Source organism: Melanostigma gelatinosum (assembly GCF_949748355.1).
Source record: "Melanostigma gelatinosum genome assembly, chromosome: 5".
In the NCBI taxonomy this organism is placed as follows: Eukaryota; Metazoa; Chordata; class Actinopteri; order Perciformes; family Zoarcidae; genus Melanostigma; species Melanostigma gelatinosum.
Window position 1 is genome coordinate 9,748,275 of NC_136638.1, and position 27,206 is coordinate 9,775,480.

General features: G+C 43.2%; 3 protein-coding genes across 4 annotated transcripts in view; 1 reads left to right on the forward strand and 2 right to left on the reverse strand.

Annotated features, from left to right (window-relative positions):
- The window catches only part of gpc3 (glypican 3), a gene marked incomplete at both ends in the record, with an annotated part of 100,552 nt that extends 94,476 nt beyond the window's left edge, over positions 1-6,076 (reverse strand). The window contains one exon of the mRNA XM_079268453.1: positions 5,920-6,076. Coding sequence (XP_079124579.1) covers positions 5,920-6,076 — 157 coding nt within the window. The remainder of the gene's footprint in view (positions 1-5,919) is intronic.
- A 5,576-nt stretch (positions 6,077-11,652) lies between these two features.
- Positions 11,653-18,281, reverse strand: cab39l1 (calcium binding protein 39, like 1). Its single transcript, XM_079268573.1, has 9 exons — positions 17,963-18,281; positions 17,243-17,390; positions 16,985-17,149; positions 16,682-16,800; positions 15,667-15,835; positions 15,517-15,576; positions 15,367-15,432; positions 15,104-15,247; positions 11,653-14,916 (listed from the first exon to the last, which is right to left on the reverse strand). The coding sequence occupies exons 2-9, from the start codon at positions 17,357-17,359 to the stop codon at positions 14,725-14,727; spliced, it is 1,032 nt and encodes a 343-aa protein (XP_079124699.1). The 5' UTR covers positions 17,360-17,390; positions 17,963-18,281; the 3' UTR covers positions 11,653-14,724.
- A 1,068-nt stretch (positions 18,282-19,349) lies between these two features.
- On the forward strand, positions 19,350-26,563 carry phf6 (PHD finger protein 6). 2 transcript variants are annotated; one of them, XM_079268260.1, is made up of 11 exons: positions 19,350-19,458; positions 21,374-21,527; positions 22,090-22,191; positions 23,279-23,412; positions 23,504-23,550; positions 23,789-23,949; positions 24,041-24,184; positions 24,317-24,421; positions 24,524-24,657; positions 25,151-25,280; positions 25,740-26,563. In XM_079268260.1, the coding sequence occupies exons 2-10, from the start codon at positions 21,396-21,398 to the stop codon at positions 25,278-25,280; spliced, it is 1,089 nt and encodes a 362-aa protein (XP_079124386.1). In that variant the 5' UTR covers positions 19,350-19,458; positions 21,374-21,395; the 3' UTR covers positions 25,740-26,563. The 2 variants fall into 2 exon arrangements, with proteins under 2 accessions (XP_079124386.1, XP_079124387.1); XM_079268261.1 differs by having other exon boundaries at positions 22,124-22,191.
- The last annotated feature ends 643 nt before the right edge of the window (positions 26,564-27,206 follow it).

The following is a 27,206-nucleotide window of genomic DNA, read 5'->3' on the forward strand; positions in this document are numbered from 1 at the left end:
ACGGATTGACCTTCGCAGAAAATATCACGGTTTCACGGTGTTATGGCCGTCCACACCATGATTATTTTATTTTACATTTAGAATGACCCTTAAAGGAATGATATCAGTATCATAATTAAAATATTATTATAATATATTAAATGAAGAATTATAGCAATACTTTAAATTAACAACTAAAGGAAACCTGAACATCGGCTTTTTAATCGTGTCCCATGATTCATAAATTAACATATTTGTAGGTGCAGCCACACTGCTCCTGCACCTTTAACTCTCCCGCACACTCACTTACTGTACTTTCTTTTTTTTTTTTAAATACTGCACAGAAGCAAATGTACACGGTATGATCCTGCGGTACACCGTGATACCAGTACAAACCCTTGGAGCCCTTTGTTACATGTCTTCTCTTTTCCCAATTTCCAATCTCTACCTCCACAATGATGAACCCTCCCCTCCAAAAAAAAAACTAAAATAAATGTATAAATAAGTGGCAGCTGTCAGCGCCGCCTTGTACTACTCTCCCATCTAGTGAGCCTCCAGGTCAGCTGCTGCCGTCAGAGACCCTCCTCTGACACTGACGGAGCCGCTCTCACACACTCACGTCCCGGGGTCGGCGCTCGAACGCCTCTCGCTCATACACGACTACACCATCCTCCATTCCACCTGCCAACACTCCAACCACCCACAGCAACAAAGGCATGAGTGATACTCCTGCAGCAAAATTTTGTTTTGAACATCTCCACCGTATAATGTTGTTGTGGTTTTTTTTTTCCTGCTCTCGCTTCTTTTTGAATCATGTTGGCGGAAAGAAAAGAAACTTTAGTATTTTGGTGTTTTGGCCCCCTGGCACCACATGCAGCTTTATTAGAATTCTGCTCTGCCTTCCTGCGGACTTCTCTCTGAATCAGCCACCTCCACACCACACACACCATACCAATACAGGCTGCTGCACGGCTCCCCATCATCGTCATCATCATCACTCACACACACACACACACACACACACACACACAGATAGAACGTGATACTTCCACCAGCACAATCCCAGAAAGCCATCCTCAACATTGATGTTCATCAATCTTCCATTAGCTGAAGGCCTCGACGAAGATGTTTCGCATTTACTCGCCAAATCTTTTTCTCGGGACAAAGTTCAGCAGATGTGACTGAAAACCCTTCAAGTTATTCTGTACCCATTAATGACACGGGTGCATTATGGATGACCGACAAAAAGTATGTGACAAGTGGCTGCATATTTCATGCTTTTGTGAAAAAATGTAAAACAAAAAGCTCATTAGGGCAAAAGTGGAAGAGCTGGGATTTATGAAAATGCAACGTACAAGCCTGGCGCCATAACTCTGTCTCATTCTATGTTTTAAATTTTAATGCATCGCTTAAATATTGTCGTGAACGATGGACGGTTTCAATGTCATCGCTGGATATAAAGGACGGCGCACAATACTGAAAACATGCTTGGAAAGTCTAGTATGAGACATGTTTTTCTGGTGAAAAAACTAGGACGTAATGTACTCAGGAATAGAATGTGACTTAACACGTTTTTAGAGAATTGAGAAACATTTTACTACTTGCTACGTGGATCTGCACACAGAAATCCTCCACAAACAAACTGAACACATTAACGTGTGCACGAATGAGTTATGAGCAAGTGAAAGCAAAAGCTGCTCCTTAATGTTATGTAGTATTGTTACTTACATCTTGTATTGTTCCTTACATCTTGCAAAAGAGATTTTTAATCTCAATGGGACTACCTGCTTAAATAAAGCCTGGTTTTATTCAAACGTATTTGGTTCGTCATGCGTACCGAACCGTGAGCCTCGTACTGAACGGTTCAATACGAATACGCGTATCGTTACACCCCTACTGCCCACTGACAAATACATCAATACTACGTTGTCCCAGTGGTTTACCAAACTATTCGGACAGACCTTCATCTAATCTTTGCTAATTTTCTTGCAAATTACTGGATAACTTTACCCTGAAAATGATACGAAATACAAAAATTTACTTTTTGGCTGAACAGGTCACGACCGGTAGAGACACGCGAGCACTGAAAACCAGGCCACAAAGGTTAAACCGTTGTTGCTCCACATTATTCCATCAGAAAACACCAGAGGCAGACTTGACAGTTCAGCAACGGAGACAACCTGGGCCTGTGGCCCCCAACCAAAGGGCCCCAGATTCATTACGATGTATAGATATCAAATACATTGAATTATGTTACTATTCTACCTCACTGTACGTCACAATATCTTACAAAAGGCCCCCAAAAATATGTAACTCAACTGTACACTTCCTACTTACTGTGTACTTAGTTCAGAGTAAACATAGTACATTTACCTGAGGGAGAAATGTTGCCGATTCAGATTTGACCAACAAAATATAACAATCCAAATACAATGCATTATTATTCATTGAACTATCCAGCATCATGCTGGAATCAGAAGCATCGTTTTTCAAAATGCAGGTGCATCGTGCTGATGATGCCCCTCTTTCACAGCAGTAAAGATGTGAATGCAGGACTTTTACTCTGCACTATTCATCATTTTACAATTATTAATAGTTAATAGTTTTACTACGGGTAAACCATATTCGGAGTAGCGTCCTTCATCTTCCACTACTGCCAATATACCAACATTCAGTCAGCGAAAAGGTAAATCGCTAAATCTGAAAAAACGCACCCAAGTAGCGGTTACTGGCGGTCGGAAACATCAGTGAAATACTAAGCGAGGAAGTTTCCAGAAGCCTGTATTGGTCGCTTGTTTTGACATAAACATTAAACACCTGCATATAAAGTAGAGCGTAGACTTCATTCAGCAGAGGTATTGTACTGGCGGTAACCTTATTAGTGTTAGCATACAAGTTCAAGTTAGCATCAAGTCATACAGCGAAAATACAGCGTTACTCACGGGGGAACAACACGTGAACAAGTCGCGGCTTCCATTCTGCTCCCTGTTAGCTAACTGCTGCTGTTGACTCCTGTAAATGTAGGTCACGGCTGCTGCAGACGACACGCTGGACTTTCAAGCACCGGGCGTGACACCGTAGTAGCTCGAGCCTCCGCAGGTGGCGCGCGAGCTACGAGTACGCACAAAGGTGTCAGTCTGCAGAGCGCCGAGGCTCCGCCCCCCGCTGTTAAGCGGAGAGGCGTTCACTTGTTTATTCAATGTTTAGTAATACCGAACGTGGCGCGTGCGGAGATATGCGAAAGGACACACCCACACGAGCCTACATACAGATAGATGGCTTTATACAGTGAGACGAAAAACGTCCTGTGGCATTCAAGGCCACACTACGTCCTCTCCCGGGCCTCGCTTAATGTGCGATGTGGGGATATGTATTTTTTAAAAGCCTAAACACTATCCATTTGATTTACATTTGAATGTGAAACCTATTTCTCCCTCACTGGCAGCACTTTGTTTTAGCATTAAGTCCTGAACTCACATTACATTTTACTACACCAGCTCCTATAAAAGGGGTCCTGTGAAGGTTTTAGGAGGGCTGCATAATATAAGGAATTGTTGTATATCTGCTCTGTGTCAGCACATTGGGAATGAAAGGGAGAGGCATTTTATCTTCCTATATGTTTAAATCTCCCTGTTCCTGCACTGGTGCAGTAAGTCAACATCAATCATGTAGAACTTTGTGGGACAAATGTTAAAACATCATATTCGTTATTTTTCTTTTCCATAAAGACAGTCTAATTGGGCGTCTTATCGTCACCCATGTGTTTTGTCGACACTGCTGTTTGTGTACTAACAATAACAATAGTTGCAAAATCAGCCATTTCTTTCGCCTAAAAGATGTTGTCCTTTTCTTCTAAGTGGTGAACCCCTCTTCTTCATCGCAAACTCCTTTGATGAAGAAGGCAAAATGCAGAAAAATATCATAAGACATTTGTATCATAACAAATAAGGAAATGTTACATGTTTTATATGTTGATATGTAGAACAAATATATATATTCGTCTTTGTTATGTATATAGACCCAATAGGGTCAATCAGAACCAATCAGTGGGTGCAACTCCATTTTGGAACAAACTGTTGAAAAACTCCGAGCAGAATTAAAAATGGTTTATCTGACAGCTCTGAGACCCGAAACAGAAGTAATGCATCATTTTTATTTCGCGGATTTAACACGTCATCCTTTCAAAATCACGTTTGTAAACCAAATTGTGAACAATCGGACAGTAAAATAAAGATACGCATGTTTGTGGAGGTGCCTCAGGATCTGAAACCAAAGGGTTTTCGAATCAGTGTTCTACATCAATCCAAAAATCTGGCTCTGTGATTTGTTGCGTTACCATCGGACACTTGATAAAGCACTGTAGCAACCAGCTCACTTCATAAAACCAGCAATCACGCAGCAGCAGAGGAGCCGCAGGCATCTTGGGAACGTGTAAACCAAAGTAGCTCTTAAACCGGCGAGGATGAATTGTCCCCCTGCTGACTGGTGGATTGATTTCCAGTGTGAGTAATGGTTTGGAGCGTCAGGCCGTCCAGCTCAGGCTGAACCCCGAGTAAAGGTGCACAGCCGCTGCTGTGCCTCACATTTGAGATGTGTGTGTGGAGGGGAGAGGGGGGGTTAAATAGTTTTCTTAAAACGCACGATGGCCTCGGCGGAAGGTGTGTGATTGAAGATTCATGCACGGAAAGATGTAGGGCGCAGTGGTTGGAGCCATGCACCCGCAGATAACACGGGATGGATTGAGTGTGACAAAACGCGCTGCAAAGTGCGTCGCACCGTCTTTCCTTTTCTGTTCGATATGAATCATTTTTGCGATTCATCACACACCTCGCAGGGTTCGCAGCGCACTTATTGCGTTATTTGGGCAAACCACTTTGAAAAGCAGGTGAGCGAGAATTGCATGATGAGAAAAAGGAAAAGCTGTTAACCTGGAGCCCTTGCACCCCGCGCGCTGACATGACACTACAAAACCCAATTAACATTTGCAGCTGGCTGATGATTCAGCCGCATGCGAGGGCTCTCTGGATCGGAATGCGTGCAACAGGCTCTCCGGTGGTGCGCGGACGTGCTGTGTTCTGCAAAAAAGGGGGTTCTATGTTGCTAACCTTCTCGAAAAACACCAGAATTATTTCCCTTCCCCCGCCCCATCAGCTCGGTGTGTTTTTCCTCACGTCTTAAAAGTCAAGACACTTCCTTCCCTCCTCCGAGGCAGACTCGCTGACATTTGCGCTCCAGGGAACAGCAATTACCTCTTTGGATAACCGCTTATTTTACAGATGTGTTTACAGGGCGGTCACAATTCATATCACACCACTAACCTATAAATCCTGTGACAATGTGGAATAAGGACCCGCTGGAGCACGGATTATTAATTAACTCTCATAAAGGGAAGAATGCTGATCTATTTTTTTTAATAGGTGCAGTCCATCCTCATCGTCATATAAAGAACAGAAACCCTCAAATTTAGGAGAAGACTCATAACAAACAAATGCTGCCAACATCTGCTTCCAATTTCTAAAGCACCAAATCAAAGTTGGGTTATTGGCTCCACGTTTGGATCGATAGAGCCAACCGATTCTGTAAACTTGTTATTTAACAGTTAACTGTGGCTTATATAATTAAACCTGCACTTTGAACAAGATGCTTTACTGGCCAATATATTTTCTTTCACTCTTTTGCGGCAGGTCGGTGAACGTTCAGCCGGCGGGATGGACAGAGTGCGTGTGGTTGGCTCTCACTGAAGTCAGCAGTCTACAGGACCGCGGTAACGGTGTAGTCCTCCGAAACTCAACAGTGGAATTGAATTTGAGTAGAAAATGCATTTTTAACCTAGAAGTGCAAGCAATCTAAGGATGCAGTCACCACACATGCGCGCCGCCAAGTGCGTAAAAACACCCGCGGAGCCGCAACATGCCCAAGCTTGAAGTTGATGACAGTTACCTGACACCGGGGTTTCGGGGACCCACTTGGAGCCCGGATGCAGGGACTGGAACACCGTGCGCACCTCCTGGCAGGTCGGCACCTGTCCGCCGGGCAGGGGGAAGAGCTGGAGGAATGCGCACAGGAAGAGCGCGCTGCGGACCGACGAAGCGAGCATGGTGCAGGGTGAGCGGCGCTTCACGGGGAAACCGGGCGAAACGGAGCGACTAACGGCGTAGAGATTAAACTTCAACGCGCTCAAAAGTTACTGGAGCATCCCGCCTTGGCGCTGATGAGGTGAGGCTGCAGCTTCCGGCTCAGAATCCTCGCTCTTTCTCTCTCTCTCTCCACCGCCCCCTCAACGGTCCGCGAGCTATACTCCGAAGCTGAGAACTTAGAGTCCCTCTGCACTTGCGGCTCTGACTCTCAGCTCTCTGCACAGATCAACGAGCCCCGGATACATCTACGCCCCCCCCCCCCCACACACACACACAAAAAAAAAAGCGCGCGCCGCAGCGTGAACCTGCGCGTATTGCGATCTCCCCTCTAATAGTGACGCGAGCTGATACGTTGGCTGCAGGAGTGGAGATAGGGGAGTAATGTGGTGCGCGAGCTGTTAGATGAATGGATGTGTATGTGTTATAGGATGCATCCGGAGGCGCATGAAGTGGAATGGAGATTTTTTTCCAATAAAGATGACACATAAGCGTCGGATATGATCTGAAAATGAGATTTTATTGTTCAACCACATGGAGAAAAAAAGTGTACAGGAAGCACTCCGATATGTGTACAAACCGAGCAGAAGTGAACATCAACATCCTCCTCTTATCTTATATAATTACAGAAATCATACATCCACATTACCAAATGGCATTCCATTTTACACCGATTATTCCACCCTTCTCATCCTGAGTGGACATCTAGACTTCCACTCAGCTCATATAAGAGCCAATACAGTTGAAATGGTGCCACCTAGTGTTCAGTCTGCGCGAGGCCAACATTTAGAGAGCTCATCCTCTCTGCGGATGGAGCACAGTTCATATTAAACCAGAGAAAAGCACATCCACCCTACACCACTTCCTTAGTCCTACACATTCTATCACACGTGTAGCTGTTCTCAACATCTGGCGGCTTGCAGATGGATACTGTGCAATTTCTTTTGATTTGGTCTAGTATTGAAATTGTGAAGTCATCCACCTGAAAACAACGAGACAAGCAGTCATGACAAAAAACAACAACAACCTTAATGTTAAGATGCCTGTAGAGTCGAACGTGACTGCAACAAGGAGGAGGAGGAGGAGGAGGAGGAGGGGTAACAGCCGCTCTCTTGTGCCTGCAGTGAATACGATTTCTGGAGTCTTTCAAGTGTTCAAAGCTTGGAACAACGAAAAAAACCTGCATCTCTTCCTTTTGGCTGCGGTTCTGAGAAACAGAGAGCTTTGCATGGATTTGCACAGCAGAGACTGAAAGAAGCTGACAGCAAACCAGCAAAACTCGCCGTAAACCCACATGAGCTCCACCTGCAAGCGGGCTGACGTGTGCATGAGGGGAGGTGACCGGCAATACCTGAAGTGCACAAACTGCAGTAGATCCGTGTGCACTACATGCACTGTGAGCACTTTGGGACTGCAAAGTCGTTCAGGGATCCTTCTGTGCTTTAAGCAGCGTATTAGAAGGGAGTGTAAACACCTTATTTCTTATTCTTTGAGGTTTTAAAGATGAATCTGCTCTGTGCAGCTTCTGTCTGTCCTTGATCAGTGAAAGTTTATAGGATTAAAACTACAACAACAAAAAAAGAGGCTATCATGTTGGCTCTAGTCCAACTCACAGAACTAAAACATATGAGACATAAAGCATTTCCACCAGAGACACATTTGTTTTCAGGGCAGTGGAGAATATCTGAGATCCTGAGAATGAACGAGCCCTCCAGCCAGAAGGAGCAACTAGGGCAGTAGATACTGAGCTACTTCACCAACTACACTAGATGCACCTTAGCTGGAGGACCCTGAGAGTTGATGTACTGGATTACTTCCAACTCCTCCGGGCAAGACGCTCTCCCAGTCTGGAGGCATCTGAAAACAGAACCAAAAATCAATTGATGGTGACGTAGACATATGTTGAAACCGATCCTATACAGCTCAATGCAGCAGAATGAATACTTTCTCTGCAGGCTGCAGCCATGTGTGGCGGTTAGCTAAACTAAAACGTGTACAAGCAGGGATGTTCTCTTCTACACACATCCTCAAGCATTACAAACCTTGAAAGGTCTTCAGTAAAATAATAAGAGAAACAAACAGAATCATTTTTAAATAAATTGGTTTGTCTTGCAATGACTATTATTAAAAATAAAAACGACAAATACCTTCAGATATCAATGAGATTTAAAGCGGACACAAATTGGGTAGTCTAATTTAGATGTTTAATTAGTTTCATGGTCTTAATCTGCAAAATAACCAGTGGCTAATCAGGTTATATACAAGGCCTGACACATTATACTTAAGTACTGGAGTAAATGTATGTAGTTTACCTTCCACCATTACAAAAAAAAAACTTACATCCCAGTTTAATAAGATCTTGAAACACTGTTGGAAACCACAGGCTGTTCAGACATAACGGTCCATGCAAAAGCACACACGTGGGGGGGGGGGGTCTTAAAAAATAGGAGCAGAAAAGGTCACATTATAGCCCATAATGCAGCTTTTATTGCCCCTAATAGCTGTTATTGTCTTAAAGTGCAGACTATGGGATGTAACCGAGCTACGGTGAGTTCATACATGTGGTCCGAGCGCCTCTGCGTGTAGCTTTAACAAAGTGGCGCCAACAGCGCATTTGTGACGCGATGATGAAGCGCGTCAACTCAATTAAATAATGATCTCAAAACCGCATCCGCGTTTATTCAGTGACGTAACCGCTACACAAACAGCAGCAGGCGAGCGGCGGGTGGATGGATTTGTAACACTTTGCGGATTAATAAAATAGAGCCTTGATGAGCCCAACGTGCCAGAAGCGACGCCATAACAAAAGACTCGTGCGGAATCAACTTTTAGTCAACTAAAGTTATTGTGACTCACGGAGAACACTCTGTTTCAACATACGGGTTATTTAAAAGAAAAATGCATTATATACATTAAGATTAGTGCACAATATTTGTTTTTCTTTAACGAATCAGCAGTCCGAAAAGGAGAAATAGGCACAAAACAAAATGCTTTTGATTATTCAAACTTGTTTTAAACGAAAGCAAAGCACTATATGAGACCACGTGCGTCGCTGTGTGTCGGAATAGAGAAATACAACTATTGACAGCCTACCTTTGCTTTGCCTTGGAGGTTAATCTATCGAGTGACTGCATTGCTGCCCATCCTGCAGGAAAAGTCCCACAATATTTGCCACCACGTACCTTGCACCGCGCAGATGTTGTACCCTCCGCAGCCCTCTTTGCGCCAACAAAAAGTTCTGTCATGCATGAAATTGTGAGAGCATCTCTTCGTGTTGTTTTTCTCGTTGTGGGGGTGGGGAGAGGAACGCATGCGACGCACTCGATGCGGATGTCGTCCTCAAGAGAAAAAAAAGAACCCCTCTCACAAACACGGTACCCTTCGGTTTTTTTAGGTATTTAAAAATGTAGACTTTCTTTTTTTTCGCTAATGGCGCGCGGCGACCCTCGGGAGAACTTTTTCCCCCGCACATGTTTGCAGACCGTTTGTATTCACCCAGATCGAGCTCATCCATTCGGCGCTTTGCTGGTCAAAAGGAACCCGGGAGGCTTGTGACCCCGTAACCCCTGTAAAACCCTGCCCCCACGCAGTCTTCTGCTCCGTCTGCAGGAGCACGTCCCCTCCAACCATCCCGCCTCACGTGCACACAGATAGCACTCAGTCATAATGTCTTTGTTTGTGTGGTTGTTGCAACATTAAGAGTTTTAGATCGTTACGCTGAAAGACGCAGAGGCTGTCCAAAAAAAAAGAAGCATGGTGGCACTTCCTCCACTGTGGGAACATGGACGCTGCGTCGCCTCACTTGCCTTCTTCCCCGATTGAACTTTAACCCACTTTCCCATACCGCGTGTTTCTCTGCGTCCATACGCTGTTATTGGCGCAGTTTTTTATAGGGGAAAGAAAAACAAACTGCAGCTGCCCATTTTTTTATATTATTCTTTCCCCGAGTGTCTTCGATTATCATGAGGAACTGGTGATAGAGAGAGGGGGGGGGGGGGGGGTCATTACGGTCAGGAAGCGTTTGATCTTATTTGCAGGGAAACTAGGGTTAATTCATGGAAGGAAGGTTTTGCATTATGATTTAAAATCTTACATTTATAAAAGTGTTGTGGTGGAGGAATAATGTTTTCTTTTGGTTCGAGTAAGGGATTATCATTGACCTCCACACAGACAATAGACTGGCTGCCTTTTGAGCCGGCCTCATGTTGGAACCCTCCTGGTAGGGTGGAATGTGTCCCAGTGTTTTGAACTGGGCTTACAACTGGGAGGAGGGATTCTTTTTAGCAATATCATTTGCATCACTGGATGAATACAAGATATACGCGGTGACTGACTCAGTCCAGAGTGATATCCTGGAGATAAAATCTACATTTAAATGGAAACAAACATCCCTCCGCTCATTGTTAATGTCGTAGATCACATAACATTTGAGTCTTGGTTTGAAGGTTTTTTTTTTTCCAACAAGCAGAAAAAAACTTGACCTTATTGACGGACTTTGGAGATTTTTTTTTTATGAATCGTCGACATCTTGCAGAGAAACCACAGGCCACAGCAGGTCCGCAGCTAACAATGATTTTCATCATCGGTTTATTTTTTGACTGGTTTGATTCATCATTTAAGTCTCGGAAATGTCCGAAAAATTGCAAAAGAAATGCAGAAGACAATTTCCAAGAACCCAAAATTGTTTGTTTTGTCCAACCACCCCAAAAGTGTTCATTAAAGGAACCTCTTATCTTAGACTGTTGTTACACACACTCTTTTTAAGGTAAAGAATTACCTTCCACGCTCAACAATATTCACATTTACAGTATAAACAGAACACTCTTCTGAATTATTTCTGCTTACACAATGAATTTTTTGAAATCCTGTTGATCCACTAACCATTTCAGCACTAACTAGGCCATAGATGTACCAAAGGAGTTTGAATAGCTTTCACAGTATCATGACACTCAAAGCTGTGAGACAACACGCAGGAGACTCAAGTCACTTCTAGAGAGAGAGTGCTTCCACTGTGTCTCGAGTGAAACTGCACAGAGATCAGTGGAGGCATCTTCTACCTCACTTCTCAAAACGTACAGCAGGTCCGTCTCTGGAAAAAATGAAATTGATTTCTCTGTAACTAACTTCTATTGTAATCTGGTTTCGTCAGCTCACTCCAAGCCAAATCTCCAGATCTGAAAGATCAATAAAAACACAGCTTCTTTAATGTTAGAAATGTATACAGTTGTAAATATGAACTGTAGGGTTGAATCCCAGGCTCCCTGCTCTACTCCTTAAAGGGCCGGCACACCATCACAGGTGTTTTCACTTGGCTGATTAGACCTGGCTTGGGCGGAGCTATGCTATGATCTCACACTCCAAGCACCAATTAGAATGCGTTGCCCTAACAGCTGCAACACTGAACAACCACACCACACTGAGAAGAGGACTAATCAGGTACATTAAGTGAAAACACCTGTGTGGGTGGACCAGACCATGTTCAGGGCCTTCAAGCTGCCTCTGTGTCCACTAAACTGTCGACGCCACACAAAAATAAATTTGCCATAAAGTTTTTATTTTCATGAATGCTTTCACACTTTTATCCTTTATAAAGTTATGTACACATTATTCGCTCCCATGGTAAAATAAAGAGAATATCCAGAGTGTGGAAAGAGAAGGGTGGGAAAAAAGAAAGAAGAAGGCAACTGAGTAAAAAAAAGTAAAGCACAACAAATATTTAAACAGAACTCTAAATCATGAAAAATATATAGTACTGATCTTAAGGAATTTGTGTTGACGTCTACATAATATCGCCAGTGATTTATAAACTCATAATTAGAGGTAGGGTTATAGAAACATGAAATGCTTTGCTGGTACAACTAATAACAGGGCCAATTGATGCCAACAGCGCCCCCTGATGGGACGACTGTGAACAGCACGGCATGACTGGGCTCAATTTAAATCATATTGTGAAGGAGTTTTCCTTCTATGTGAATGTTATTTTCTTTTACACAACAGTCAGATGATCTTGGATATTATTACAGCCCGTTACGCAACGGTTTGTCAGCAAGCTGCAAGTTGGTTTGTGCTCATGTATATATATTAATAATTACTCCTGTGGAAATGGGGTGAGTCCGATGCATTGGTGTAGTTTTGAAAAAACTGGTTTTCACATTAAATAATCAAAGGAGTTGATCACGGACAGGATTTTTTTTTTTTTTTTAAAGAAACTCGAACACACTTTCAGACAAACTCTCATAAACTGGTAACATGACGGTGCACTGTGTGCAGGACTTCAGTCTATTTGTGCATAATGTACCACATTCACAGCAGAGTCCCCAAATGTATGTATTGATCCGTAAAGGCCTGATGATAACCATGTGACTATCTGGTGCAGTGTACCAAATAGTGATTTAAAAAAAAAAAAAAAAAAGGTACAGAAGCCAACAGCCACAACTGAGTGTAGTCTATTAAAAGCTTAGAGCATAATGCAGTTGGTGAGAGCGACACTACACTCGATGTGGATCTGAGGATGCGTGTGGGACTTGAAATGTACATCTTTAACCTTTTTCATATCGAAGGTCTGGAATTTTCACATAATCATCACGATCCGTTAAATGTCTTTAAATAAGGCAACGTTCATTACAAGGGAGCACACTGCAATTCATTATGAATTAACATTTGTGTGGTACCAACTGATGAAACATTTCAGTTTAAAAATCTAGTTTTCCATTGTGAAAACCAGTCCTCGCTCAGGTTTGAACATATACGGATGTCAAGCTCAGGCATGCATTCAAACCACTGCTGTGTGTTTTAAACAGTCAAATAAAATATATGTTGTCGAGGAAGGAAAGAGAAAGAACACAGCATTTGCAAACTCAAATCCCATGAGGTATATACTGGAAGACTGTCCGCACACACACACCATATACCTTGAAATCCCTAATACGCCATTTCAGTGGCAAAAGTAAGGCAATTATTTATTTTTAAGAAATGCAACTAATCGTCGATGCGCGCGAGGAACTCGATAACTGCAGTGCTCGTCAGCCAAAACAAACTGTTTTAAAAAGGTGCGTGTGGATATTTAACAGCGCGTTGACATCTGATAGGATGTGCTTTCTGATGCATCAAAAGGAAATGTTAGTGTATTCTATTAAGAGGCATTAGTATAATCAGACCAACAGACTGTTTTTTGTATAATTTGGTGTTAAGAGTAAAACAGCTGCATGGATGAGTTATTGTTGACATGCCGTGGATCTTTAGTCAAATCAAATGTCCATTACCGACAGTCTGCCCAATTCAAATCCAGTGCAGCAGACGTTCAATACGAATCCAATGAAAACCAAATGAGGGGACTTTATCAGAAAAAATCACTTCCTGCTGACAGTTAGTACGGAGTCTCTTCGGCATGTCCGCCCCCTTTAAATTACCCCTCATAATAGATTTACAGCGCAACATTTTTTTTTTTGATGCATCTTCAAGGGCAACACCTCCGCGTAAACGGCCATATCATTTCTAGCGTTATGCAGTGCTTATGCTGTAAAGGAGAAATGCCTAATCTGGCATACGTGGGGTACTTTACAACCCTGTTAATTCATTGTTGGTTAAGTCATCAAATGAATGGTTCCTATCCGTGCTCAGTGTGTGAGGATGCGATCAATTGGTGTATCCTGGCTGTCTGTGTTAGCGGATGGCGGGTACCCTGCAGCGTTATCTGATGCCTTGCTTCTATTTCAGTTACGTAAGCCTCGCTGAGCGCGGCCTAAAAATAAATATAATAAAAATAATTTCACAGCGCAATTAATTGATTCCACTCTGGTTTTGATTTCCCCTTCCTGTGCCAGCTAATGCATCGTCGAGTACAGCACTGCAGGATCATTTGTGACCTCACACAACGCAACCAGAAAGCCGAACAGCCTACGCATTAAATCACCAAAAATGACTATGTGCTGACCAGGCCAATAAGATCCACGCGTCTCTCCTCCAAAGCCGTATTTCTGAAGATCATTTAAGTCCCTGTACAACACAACAGCTTTACAATAAGGCCATACACCAAACCTATGCCATTAGTTAGACTAAACATTGTTCAGAGAGAAGGGTTACTCATGTCTTAAACTGTTTACCATGAAGATACATTAGAAAAATAATATATTTATATACTCCTCCTCAGCTTCTCCATCTCTAAAATATAGACACGTCTCTGAGAAAGAGTTTCAAGAACACACGTTGGCTGTGAAGGTGTCTGTGTGTGTGTGTGGGGGGGGGGGGGGGGGGGGGGGGACATGTTTGTCATTTTAAGGGTCTCGGTCAACAACAATGTTTTTGGAAAGGTAACAGTTTAGGGTCCAACATTACAAGAACGGACTAAAATGCATTTCATCATCACCAAAGAAAAAGCACTATGGTTTAAATAACAGTTCTTGGCCCACTCAGGTTGCTGGATGGAAATCACCTCCACATCCAAACAAAAAAAAAACAGAACGTGAAGGAAGTAATCTTTGCTTTTTTTCCTATATTTTGTAGTTAATATTACATTTTAATGAAGCATGTATTTTAGACTCTCTTAGCCCTCTGCAGCTCCGGCCACCACCTGCACGTCTACCACCTGATGGGAGCCGTCGTCCCGGCCGCCTTAAGCTTCCTCCGGTGCTGCGGGCCTCTTCAGGTCCCGGATCTGCTTTATCAGATAGTTCTTCTCGTCGCAGAACTGCTCATCCTCCGATCGGTCGGTCTGGAAGTGGCCCAGGAACTCCACGAGCTTGGTCTGGTTCTTCAGCAGGATGTCCAGGACAGGCTGAGTCTTGTTGGGGTTTGCAACGAACACCTTTTTAAAATAAAAAAGGGGGAAAGAGATGATTGGCAATTTGAAAAGTTTCATCCGAAAATGAGACCCAGACTCCTCTTAAATGAACACTGCTTTCAATATTTTACCAGCTAATGTCGGCAGCATTTTACAGTACAACTGGATTATTGAAACAGTTGCACTGATGATACGCGTTTCATGAGCACACCTTGAACACATGGAATGCTTCAAACTGGATGTTTCGGCTGTTGTCTCTTAGCAAGTTCATCATCAGCTTCAGGTTCTCCGCCCGGCTGATGTATTTTGTCATGACAGTGAAGTTGTGTCTGTCCAGCAGAAGTTCCCCGAGGAGCTGAAAAACAGTATGCAATTACAACAACGTCGTTTTAGTAAGACCGTGGGTGAGCACGTCAGTAACACCTGAATCTGAAAGCCAAGTGATTTGGATCGCCAGAGCGGTGGAGCTTCTACCTTCAAAGACTGCCGCTTGGTGACGTAGTTCTCAGAATGCAGGAGCTTCTCGTATTCTGTAAACACCTGACGGACATTTTACAAGTGTATTAATAGGCACAGCAGAAGCATTCTTTTGATTAAAAGATGAAAACCACTCAGGAGGCTCACCCTGTCATAGTTGTTCTCCAGGAAGTCTGCACACATAATCTTGTGTCTTGTGAGGAGATCCTGAGAGGCAACAGAAGAGACCGAAACATTAGAGACAAACTGTTGGTGTGAAGATGCTAGAAACAGAAGAAGAAGACAACAGCGCTGTACCTTGAATGAGGCGAACGCGTCTGAGGCGATGTCAAAGGTCGAGAGCTCCACGTAACCGAAGAAGCAGTAGAAGTCTTCAGAGAAGAGCACCGTCCGCGCCAAAGGCTCGTGACGCAGGCACTCCCTTAGCATCATTCCACAGTTCAGAGCCACTTCTGCACTCTCATATCTGCACAGGTTAATTAACATGGCACACCCAGGTCAAGTCATTAGAATTAAATATATAGACCACTTATAAAACAAACACTGTAGATGTGACGAAGAAAACCAGCAAAAAGATTTAAGTTTCTTTAAGGAAAGTCCATCATAAACACTTTCATTAAAGCATTTCATATTGGATTTGTAGTGATGAGAATTACACTTCCAGGTCTTATTTTCCATGGTGGGATAAGATAACTGGCCAAATGGGAACAATTAACCATGCAGCCAAAACGGGAACCTTTTAGCGGAAGAATCATCTTTAACATCAACGTTAAATGTCAGGTTTTGCTGTCCATCTCCCACAATCAAAACTGGATGGTCCGCTTTAGAGACGTGACATTTTAGATCAAAGTTAAAAAAATATAAAAAACAAGGCAAGTGGCAGAGATGGCATTTGATCCACCGACAGCAGCTTCAACAGACCACAATGCAATGCAGCCGATAGACATGTTGCTCTTCGAGCAGGCAGGATGACTCAGTTTTTTTTTTAGAGCTGTAAAACCAGCACTGCTATCACTCTCTTCATCAACATGCGCTACCCACAGGTGAATGCAACAAGTTCACGCTCGTTGCTCTGGGAGTTGTTGAAACACATAACGCGTAGTGTGGAAACTCACGAGGCATGTTGAGGTAAAGTGATTTATACCTACAAAAAAAAAAAAAAGGAGGGTTTAAATAGTGCCTTAAACTAAACTACAGTCTAAGACTATCTACGGCTGGACTTGCCTTTAGTATGTGTAATTGTACATATAAAGCTCTCACATCAACCATGTGTCAAACACTGAGTTCCTGTAGCCTGAAAAGATGAACTTACCCTTTCAGCAGCATGAAGAGGATGCGCTGTTGTGTAGAGATGTATTCTACCGTGGGTGTGCGGCTGCCAATCTGACGTCTCACAATATTGCTGAACAAATGAACCACATCCTTCTTCCCCTGTAAAAAAAAGAAGTCACACAGAGTGGTGAATGGCTGACTGGGTGCTGATGATATGACGTTCGCTTTGGGCATCGATGTCCAAATCACGCATGCAGTGGGTGATCGTTTGGTGTCGGCACAAAAAGCATCAATACTTTACACACAAATTAAGTCATTGCAGAAATAAGTGCATTTTCCCCACCTCAAAATCAATCCTCTGCAGGTTGGCAATGAGAGCAACGAGGAGGTTGGTGTTGTACAGCTCTTGTGCGAGCTGGGCCACCGCTTCGGTTTGAGGCTCCTTGTCACCTGTTCCACTAAGCACCTCCTTCAGCGAGGCCAGGTTTTTGGACACCTCCTCTGCGACCTTTATTGCGGAAAAAGAGTTAATGACTTCGACTATCAGCTGGTGTTGAGAATAATAGACACAAATTAAAGTACGAGACAGTCCATAGCAAACCTTTTCACACTTTTTGCTGTCTCCAGCATCCATCTTTTCCATGTAGGCCACATTCTCCTTCAAACTCCTCACTATGTCACCTGGGCTCTTCTGAGACTTCCCAAAAGGAAAAGGCATCACTGGAGACTGGTAATCCGAGACCAAATCTCTGAAGAAATAAAACACCGCTTTCAAATAACTATTATATGCAAGCAAGTCAACTTCCTGTACCTCTCTGCATCAGGAAATGGCTGAAAAAGCCCTCACCTGAAGGACGCAACGAAACAGCGAACTCAATTTTACCGTCCGACTGAAAATAATCCACTCTCAAAAGTTAAACTGTGGAGTTACAGTGTTAAAGACCATGACAGCACACGCAGCTAGCTAACCCTGCTAACCGTACATTCGTTTTCAAAGACAATGCGAGCAGAGTAGCGCTAAAGTAACTATTTTACGATACATGTCCTCTTGGTTAGTAGTTTCTCAAAAGTTAGCATTAGCCGGGGCGAATAAAACGCGAACTTTCTAAACGAAACGAGGACGTAACGGAGAACAAGACGGCAACAATGGCAACGTTACAGCAATGTTCAGCAGCGAAGTTGAGCTGGCTTGTGACCTAACGTTAGTTAGCCGTAGCAAGAAACAAGAACTACCGCCAGTCCGTCAGTAGGCGGACAGTAACGTTACCGTGGAAAACATAACACACTGCTGAGATATTCAGTTAAAGCTGTCACGACTCACCGAGTGAACTCTGGTTGTGAAGCTGAAGGAGGCTCGGTGGCTAAAGGTTAGCTAGCGGGCTAGCAAGTTGTCCTCACTTCTTTTCCACTGTAACGCTGTTACTTTGAACTGTCCGTAAGGTGATCCGTGGCTGTAGCGGTCTAGCGTATCCTAATTGTAGCTACAAGTTGCTCAAATGGACGACCTTCATAGCTGTGGTATTTCATATGAATCCCTCTACTCGTGACCGTCTGTCACCTCACTCGCTAGCTGCCTAGTAGTGAAGAGAGAATTGCTGGGCTGGCCTGTCTGACAACTTCATTTCCCTGTTCTCTTCTGTTGAAACTCTCGTCCTCTCTTCTTCCCGGGGACACTGGGCGGGTATGTTTTGCTCTACAAAATGACTGCCACCGCTGTTGTCCAATCACTTTAGCCGAGGCGAAGTCGCGGAAACTCCCTCTGCGTTATAGGTACGCACGTTTCGGGGCTCGCAAATGTCTCGTGGGGTGGACAGATCAGAGAATACACCGGAAGCCCTTTCAGCCGGGCTGTCCTGTAACACGAAACAAGTGCACCTACATTCTCGTGAAAAGATAAGGCCCAACAAAAAGTTTTGAGAGAGACCATTTCATCTGGAATTTAACTTTTGTATTTTGTATTGTATTGCCACTTGTAAAAGGCAGGATGACCTTTATACCGATTAGCATTAGGTTCAGTAGTAGTCATTTTCTTATGAGGTCCTCAACATCATCCAGCATGTTTAGATATTTTATACTCGTCAACTCACAACTACGAGCATTTCTGGAAGGATAATGATGCTCACTCAGCGGTCGATTTAGACCTGGCCATATAGTGCAATGTCAAGTAAAATTGTGCTGCACTCTTTGTACAACTGCCCGAGGCTTTTGAAACGGATCACAACCCTGTGAAGCAATCTGTTTTCAATGGTTTTTGGGTTTGACTGATCGTCTGTTTCAAAACATATCTATACTGTGGTAGAGTTCAAACTGTTGTTGCCAATGGCTTCAGGGTGTTGCTCAAGGACCAATCCTTATCAAATTACTCTTTATAATAACTATCACATTAAAACAATATTCATTTTGGTACTGCAATATACAACTGAAATTAGCTGCAACAACTGTTGTTGTTTTTTTACTTCAAATCTGACACAACACTTGTTTGTCAAATCTCTTTTACACCTGCATGAAACATGGCCTGACTGGCTATTGATACATCAACAATAAAGCCATTTCCATGAGGTATTTCTGAAAAGCACTTTCGTCTCCTTCACACTACGACCTCCTGCGTCTTTTCACGATTGAGACATTCGCCAGCAGGACTCTTATTTTGAAAGCCAATGCCCGGAAGTGGCGCTGTTTCGAGCACCGTAGCTAGCTTGATGCTAGTGTGAAAAGCTCACGATCACTTCTGAAGGACGGAAAGAAACACACAGGCGCTGCTCGGAGCACTTTTACACATTTCGCCACCGTTTCAGCGCTATAAGATTATATTAGCAGGTAAGATGTGAGTGTGTATCAGCGGCAGGACGACAGTCGCGGTGTTTTGTGGCCTATTATGGCTTCAGGCCGTATCGCTGGTACGAGCTGCTCTCTGTTCACAGGGATCCATCACGTATGGCGCTCTTTACTTCGAAACGGTTTGTGAAGACCCGCGCCTGTCATGACAATTTCCCCTCATTTAAAGGGCAATATTCGCTGTTTTTTTCGGGTTCCAGCAGAAACATAATGTCGAAGTGTCATATTTTCCTACCAGCGACCTTTATGTCCCCACATGAGGAGGCCTTGGGGGGAGATTTCGGGGCGTTGAGGTGTTTGAAATGTGTTTTTCAGTTCTAGCTGAGTTAGTTTGGTGGAGAAAGCCACACACACCCCCTTCGATTCAAAACTTTGCAGGATACATTTTGTGGCACTTTTCACGTTGCCCCTTGTTCTTGTCACAAATCGACCACGACACCGCCGTGTAATACACAGGATCGTGCTACGAGGGTGTTTTCTATGAAGAACAGAGGTTGAAATAAGGTGTATGTAGCTGTTATTAACGCGGTGTCGTGTCTTTGCGCGCTGCCTCCGCTGATGGAGCCGCCGCAGTGAAATCCCGGCCTAGCTATCGAGGCTGTAATGGCTCTGTCAAGGCGTCGCAGCACACTGCTATTATGCTTTACAAAAAAGAAAAGAAACACCCACTTTCGTTTGTGGACGATTAAGGATTAAATACACATTTTAGTCCTCATATTTAATACATTGTGGACGCCATCAAAACAGGCTATCTCTGCAAATGACGGCACACATTTGAGATTTGATCTCCTCGCCTACGTTCAACAACAAAGTGATGGATTTGTAACCGATCTTGCATAATTTTTAAAGAAAAAATATTGTTTAACATGCAATAAAAAGGTTTAGTAAAAATATTAATATTTGAGTCATCCCAGCTCCTGCTGATGTGTGTGTGTGGGCGCGTGTCCTCATTGCTCATCACAACAGGCGTTTCAGTCAAATATTGCATATTTCCAGTGATTCATATTTCTTTAGAGAATGGGATGTTTTCAGGTTGGGGCAGACGAGACTGACTAGAATATTGGAGCAGACTGTGTCTGCAGAAATAGAAGACGTGTTGCATCATTTGCAGAAAAACTACTCATGGGGGGGGGGGGGGGGGGTTGACTGTAATCAGAAGAAGCCCCTGTGTATGTACGGTAAACTGGTTTGTCTCTGATTTCCCTGAGCCTGTGTCCTGTTTACTCTTATTTATACCTGTTGGTAAATCATACACAGCATCTCACAGAATTCTGATATTGGTCAGCGGATTCACCAGACCCTCTGTGGTGGTTTTAATCGTCACATACAGGCCATCAGAACCTCTTCCTAGCACAGTGGTCCAGGACTAACTGAAGTTGACAAAGTGCCGAGCTGTCGTCCTGTAACAGACGTGTTGGATCCATCTGAGGCTTTGCTGGGCAAGTGTTTGTGGGTCAGGTGACTCTTCTTTGGTGACTCTCGTTGCTCTACTTTTCAGTTACTTGCGAGTATAAGTTTAGCAGCTATAATGGCTCCCTACCATCGGGTTTTATGATTTCACACTCACATTTAGTTTTGTGAAAGAACTTGATTTTCCAGAATATAAGTTACTCTACAATAACTCAACCCGCGAGGGATGTTTCACCAATCCCTAGTTATGAACACATTAACAACTGAATAATCAACTCAAAACTCTGTTATCACGTGTTACCTTCTGTTACCTCGTCATTCATTCTTATCTACGCTGCCGATGACTCCAGTGATTGAAGGCATTTTACAATTGTTTTAACTGCTTTGATAATCTCTATGGAAAAGGATCTACCGGCCTGTGCAATGTGAAGCTATCTTGTCGTTCTCACTTTAACATATTCGTGTTTTGTGTGTCTTCTTTCATCAGAGACTTGGTCAAAGCTTTTGTCATGTCGGCACAGAAGAAAGCAGCTGCGGCACGGCTGCTTAAATGTGCCTTCTGCCGAACCAACCGGGACAAGGAGTGCGGGCAGCTGCTGCTGTCGGACAGCCAGAAGGTGGCAGCCCACCACAAGTGCATGGTGAGGAGAGCGCGCCGCTCTCAACCTGTTGTAGCCCGTGCTCCTTCTAGACTAAGGCATGCTTACTTGCAACCATCGTCACTTAATACAGCATAGTGAACAATTCAGCCCAAAAAAACTTTATATTTTGTGTTTCTTTTACTGCTGTTTCACATGTTTATAAGCCTGCTAAAGGTCGGCATTTCATGAAGCAAAAAAGGGGAAAGTGTTTAAAAACAAGAAGCTAAATTTGTCTCGCAGAAAGAAGTGATTTATTTCCTGTGAATTCTCTTGAAAGGCCCCAATGTGTCTTTTTTTGTCCCCTGGGTGATCCTGACCTCCAGGTTGAGGAAACACTGCTCCACAGCCTCCGACATACCATTTAACATTTTTTCGATAATTTCATCACCGTGAAATCAGTTCAGATGCTGGTTGAAACACGTGACATCCATCGGTGTGGAAAATGCTGTATCGGCAGTGGTCATGGGGGAAATTAAAATGCAGATATTGCACTTCTCATCCTCCATAATACAAGACTGCACAAACCAATTTACATTTTTCTGCTAATAAATGTCCCATGCAGCTTTTCTCCTCTGCCCTGGTCACATCTCACTCAGACAGCGGAAACATCGGAGGATTTTCTATTGAGGATGTGAAAAAGGAGATCAAGAGGGGAAATAAATTGGTACGTGCCCGGCTCAGTTAGAAATGTATTTGAATTTCAATAATTTACATGTGACCAGCAGCACACATCCAAACACTCTGCACGCATGAGAATATGTAGTAACTGCTTTATTGAACCGATAATAACTAATGATGATGATGATGCATGCATGTTTTTATACACTTGAGCATATCGTACCCTAGTGTGTGTGTGTGTGTGTGTGTGTGTACACACACACAGGAGGTGTTGGTGTTACTAGCTAGTGTTACAGAATATCCCTCTCATGATTTATCTCATGTTTAATTTGGGAATATCAGCTTTTTTCATCCAATAGGATCTAGAATTAGACAAGTTTTGAAAGAACAGGTTCTGTTGCGATCTGACAAACTATTAGAAGATGACACGTTGAACTTGAATGTGTCTTTTTTTTTCATCTGTGTGAGTCTGACGCTGAAATGCAATTTAATCTAATTTGCAGCATGTGTAATTTAATTTGCATTTATATTGCAAATTAAATAATATCACTGTCGCACATTAAATTTGAGTTACTTTATTATCGTGGTTCTGGCTGATGCCATGATAGTACATGAACACTGTTACAAAGATTACCCATATAGTTACAGGTGCAGTGTTTATTTATACACGTATGTTTATGTTAATTCCTATTGTGTATTTATTTTTACTGTCATCCACTACGACCTACATATATGTACATGTTTTTACTTTTATTGTGAAGTCCATGTTAAAGTGTGTTTTGTTTTTTTTAGATGCTAACAAATGATAAACAATGATACATTTTGGTGTTGTATCATTGTGTGAATTTAAGAATGTTCTTATTATATTTTACAGACTTAATATTTAGCTTTCTTTGTCTATCTTCATACATATATCATTTTATGCTCTTCTGCCATCATTTGATGAAATTGACATATTTCCTTTCAGACATTGGTGTCTGTCAAAAATGATCATTCAGACTCGCATCGTAAAATCCCGTTTCGCATCACTAATTGACAAAGCGTATCACTAGTTGTCAGCTATTGTGAATGAATATCAAAGATCGTGGCTTTCTTTCTTAAAGATGTCGGTCTGTTTCCTTTTCCCCCGTCAGATGTGTTCCTCGTGCCACCGGCCGGGTGCCACCATCGGCTGTGATGTGAAGACGTGCCGGAGGACGTATCACTATTACTGCGCTCTGAAAGACAAAGCCCAGGTCAAAGAGAATCCCTCGCAAGGGATCTACCTGTAAGTCGCTTCGCCACAAACCTACCGAAAAGATCTTCCTCATTCGTGTTGGATTCAATTTAAAATACATTTGTTTTGCTCCCGAACGTAGTGTTTACTGTCGCAAACACCGCGACGCCTCTCAGGAGGGCATTCAAGGTAAAGTATGAATGTCTGTTCTATCATTAGTCTGCATGGGTGATTGGATTCATCTATCATTATTAAGGATCAAATTCAAATTATACCGCGAAACATGCTCGCACAGCAATCTGTGTCTAAGTCCTTGATGCGTGATTTGTCTCTAAACTTTCATAAAGTAAACGCTTGCTGGTCCTTTTCTCGGATCTTTCGTGAGCAGAAAGGTTTGTCCTAATCGTGACACTCGGTTTGTCCTTAGATGAAGAGGGAGCGGTCGCCAGTGATTCAGAATCGTCGCCTCCACAAAGTAGGGGAAGAGGCCGGTTTGAGAAAGGCCGAGCCAAGGTTGGATCTCGTGGCCAATCGGAAGACGCCCGCTCCACTTCCTCTCAGGCTGCGGACGAGGAGAGCTCCTCCCATGTAAGGCGGCGGAGAATGACTGGACCGGTGTGTTGTCCGTGTGCGGCCTCTTGTCTTTATGAGCGCTGTTGTCCGTGTGTGTGTGTTCCAGCGGGACAGGTCACCTCTCCGGCTCAGCGGGGGAGACGGCGGCCAGCGCTGCGGCTTCTGTCACGCTGGCGAGGAAGAGAACGAGACGAGGGGCATGCTTCACTCTGACAACTCCAAAAAAGTGGCTGCGCACTACAAGTGCATGGTAGGACTGTGTGTGTGTGTGTGTGTGTGTGTGTGGGTGTGTGTGTGTGTGTGGTGGTGTCACTTTATACAGCGCGTGTACATTCACAGTAACGCCGCTTTTATCTCTCTCTCATCTGCGACCCCCTCCCAGCTTTTTTCCTCGGGGACGGTGCAGCTGACCACCACGTCACGGGCTGAATTTGGAAACTTTGAGGTGAAAACAGTCATCCAGGAAATCAAGAGGGGGAAAAGAATGGTGGGAGGATTTGTCTGACTTCTAAACCGTCGAAAGATTTAACAGTTTCAGAAAAACAGCTTATAAATTTTGACAAATTACAAAAAAATGTTGTTTTTCCAGAAATGCACGCTCTGCACTCAGCTGGGTGCCACCATTGGGTGTGAAATCAAGGCATGCGTGAAGACCTACCACTACCACTGCGGCCTGCAGGACAAAGCCAAGTACATTGAAAACATGGCGCGTGGCATCTACAAGTGAGCTCAAATAGCTTTCACTCCACAGCCAGATTTAGTCTGTTTTATTGTCTTATAGGTTGCAATAAGTCGTTGAACGCCATTATTGTAAAGGTTGTTTGCAAATGCCTTTGTGATGTTTAACTTGTACACCTGAAGAAAACCGTAGATGTGGTCGTCCTCAACTGGATCACAACGCTGATTATTGCCATTTAGAGAATTATATTTTCCTGTCAACAAAGTCTGTTTCGACACAGTGTTACGCGAGTGTATCGTGGAGGCCTGACAAACATGTTGGATGCATTATCTTCCTCATAAAACATTTGCAAAGCCAGTTTTGTTCATCGGTAGAATATTCTGACACTAGCAGCAGGAATGCGTGTTGCCTTTTTACTCTTAATTCAAAACACATCCGACTTTCAAAGTGAGCGCTGGTTTTTGCATTTAACTAATCTTGGCTATCATTGAAATTTGATACTTACGTGTGTGTGTGTGTGTGTGTGTGCGTTTAAAGACTGTACTGCAAGAACCACAGTGGCAACGAGGAGAGGGATGAAGAAGACGAGGAACGAGAGAACCGCAGTAGACAGAGGGCAGCAAACAACCACGGAGAAACACCGTCAACACAAGTGAACGGCAACTAGGTGCGTTATTGGTGGTTGCTGCTGCTGCACACAGAAACTAGTTTTCACACATGAACACACCTTTCATGTCAAACATGTCAGTGTTTTCCTACCGCAGCAATATCATGTGCAATATGATCTTTTTATGATTTTTCAATATGATTCCCAATATCACTTTTCTATTTCAGTTTCTATTGGGCTCTGGTGCCAGTATTACGTTTTATAAACTTAATATTTTGAATACTTTTTTTTTTATTGTCTTATTTTTAATCTTATTTTGTTGGAATTTACTTTTTTTTATTTTAGTAGAATCTTAGTTTTGACTATATTTACCTTACTCTTATTGCTACTCTATTTTGCACTGGTGTCAGTATTATTTATTCTACATTTAAGACACTTAGAACTCTATTGTTGTATTTCTACTCTATTTTCTTCCTCTTTTTAACGTTTCCTGTCACTTCATCGATGCTGTTCTTACAGGTCGGTGGATGTGGCGTGGGGACGAAACCAGAAGAGCTCGAACACGAGGGACAGATATTTTTTTTTTTATCCGAAATCTTAGCCCGCTCACAAAGCCGTGGTCTACGAGCTCCCACGAGTCCTTTTTTTCCCTACACGGTTTCTCCCAGTAAACGGACACGATGTCCCAGAGTGCACCAGATGTCGTCTCCATGTGAAGCCCTTGTTTGGACTCGGCTGGATGAGCCGCCCGCAGACCGGTGGTGCTCTGCAGAGCACTGGACGGCTGCAGGACGGCGAACAGCCTCGGCTACTCTTTCCCAGGAGTCGGCGATGGGCTCAACTTCAAATACGTGCGTTGTTTCCAGGAGTAAAAGCTGTTGGACTGATCTTCTGATTGTCACTCAATCCCCCCCACAGATTACATGACATTCTGGCTCTTCCTTCGCTTCTAAAGGACTCACTTTTAAGAGGGGTCTGTTTGTTACTCGTCTCTCTAAGTTGTGCGGTTTGATTACCTTGTTTCTGTAATCACGTCTTAAGAATACTCTTCATGTTAGCCTTTCTTTCTTGATATGTAATATTTTGCTACTGTATTATCATCATGAGTCATTTTGTGAATATCTGGACTTCAGACGGTCGCAATTACAAGTTTCGCCAGCATGCACTTGGATTTTCCCTCACTGTTCAAGGTGGCTTTCTTTTTTTTTTATTTAGCTACCAAAGGGCAATGTAGAGCTCTTTAGAGGTGTTGGCCTGACTTCGTTTTGATGTACTGCTTACCTGTATCTCTACAAATGTACCCATGAATGATCGGAAATAGAAAAATATTTTTATTTTACACATTTACTGAGTGAGTCTTTTATTTTGAAAGTGCGTCGGCAGGGCACTCGAAACACAGAGCGGTCCCAGGATGTTAAAGGTTGAAGACCTCTGGTGAGGTTTGAACAGTGAGGAATGTCACACGAGCTGCAGTGTCATGAAGTCAGAGCTCTCCATTCACAGCCAGGCCTGACCTCCTGCTCCTCTTAAACTACTCTGTATGGAGGAATTTGGCCACTTAATGTATCTGGATTGTCAAATGTAATGCGCTGTAATCGGTCACCGTTAGGTCCACAGTATAATATGCTGTTAGTCAAGGTGTTGGCAGTGATGATAGGAAAGCCTCGATGTTGATGTAGTCGGGCTGCTATAACATTTATAGTCAAATCTGAGCTGAACCAGTAAGATGTTTACCACAAATGTGGTAGACCTGCAGACCTACAGGCCCTGATGTATAGAAGGAAAAAATAGACCGAATTTACCTTTTATTACTGTATTTTACAGCTTAGATTTAATGCGTTATGCTGTGTTCCTATTCCATTCATACCAACTATAAAACGCAGATGTATGTACGAAGGGAAATTATGTAATGCGTAAAATTAATCAGTTAAATTGCAAGTTTAGAGTGCCACTGCTCGTTATACTGAACAATTAAGTCAAAATGTA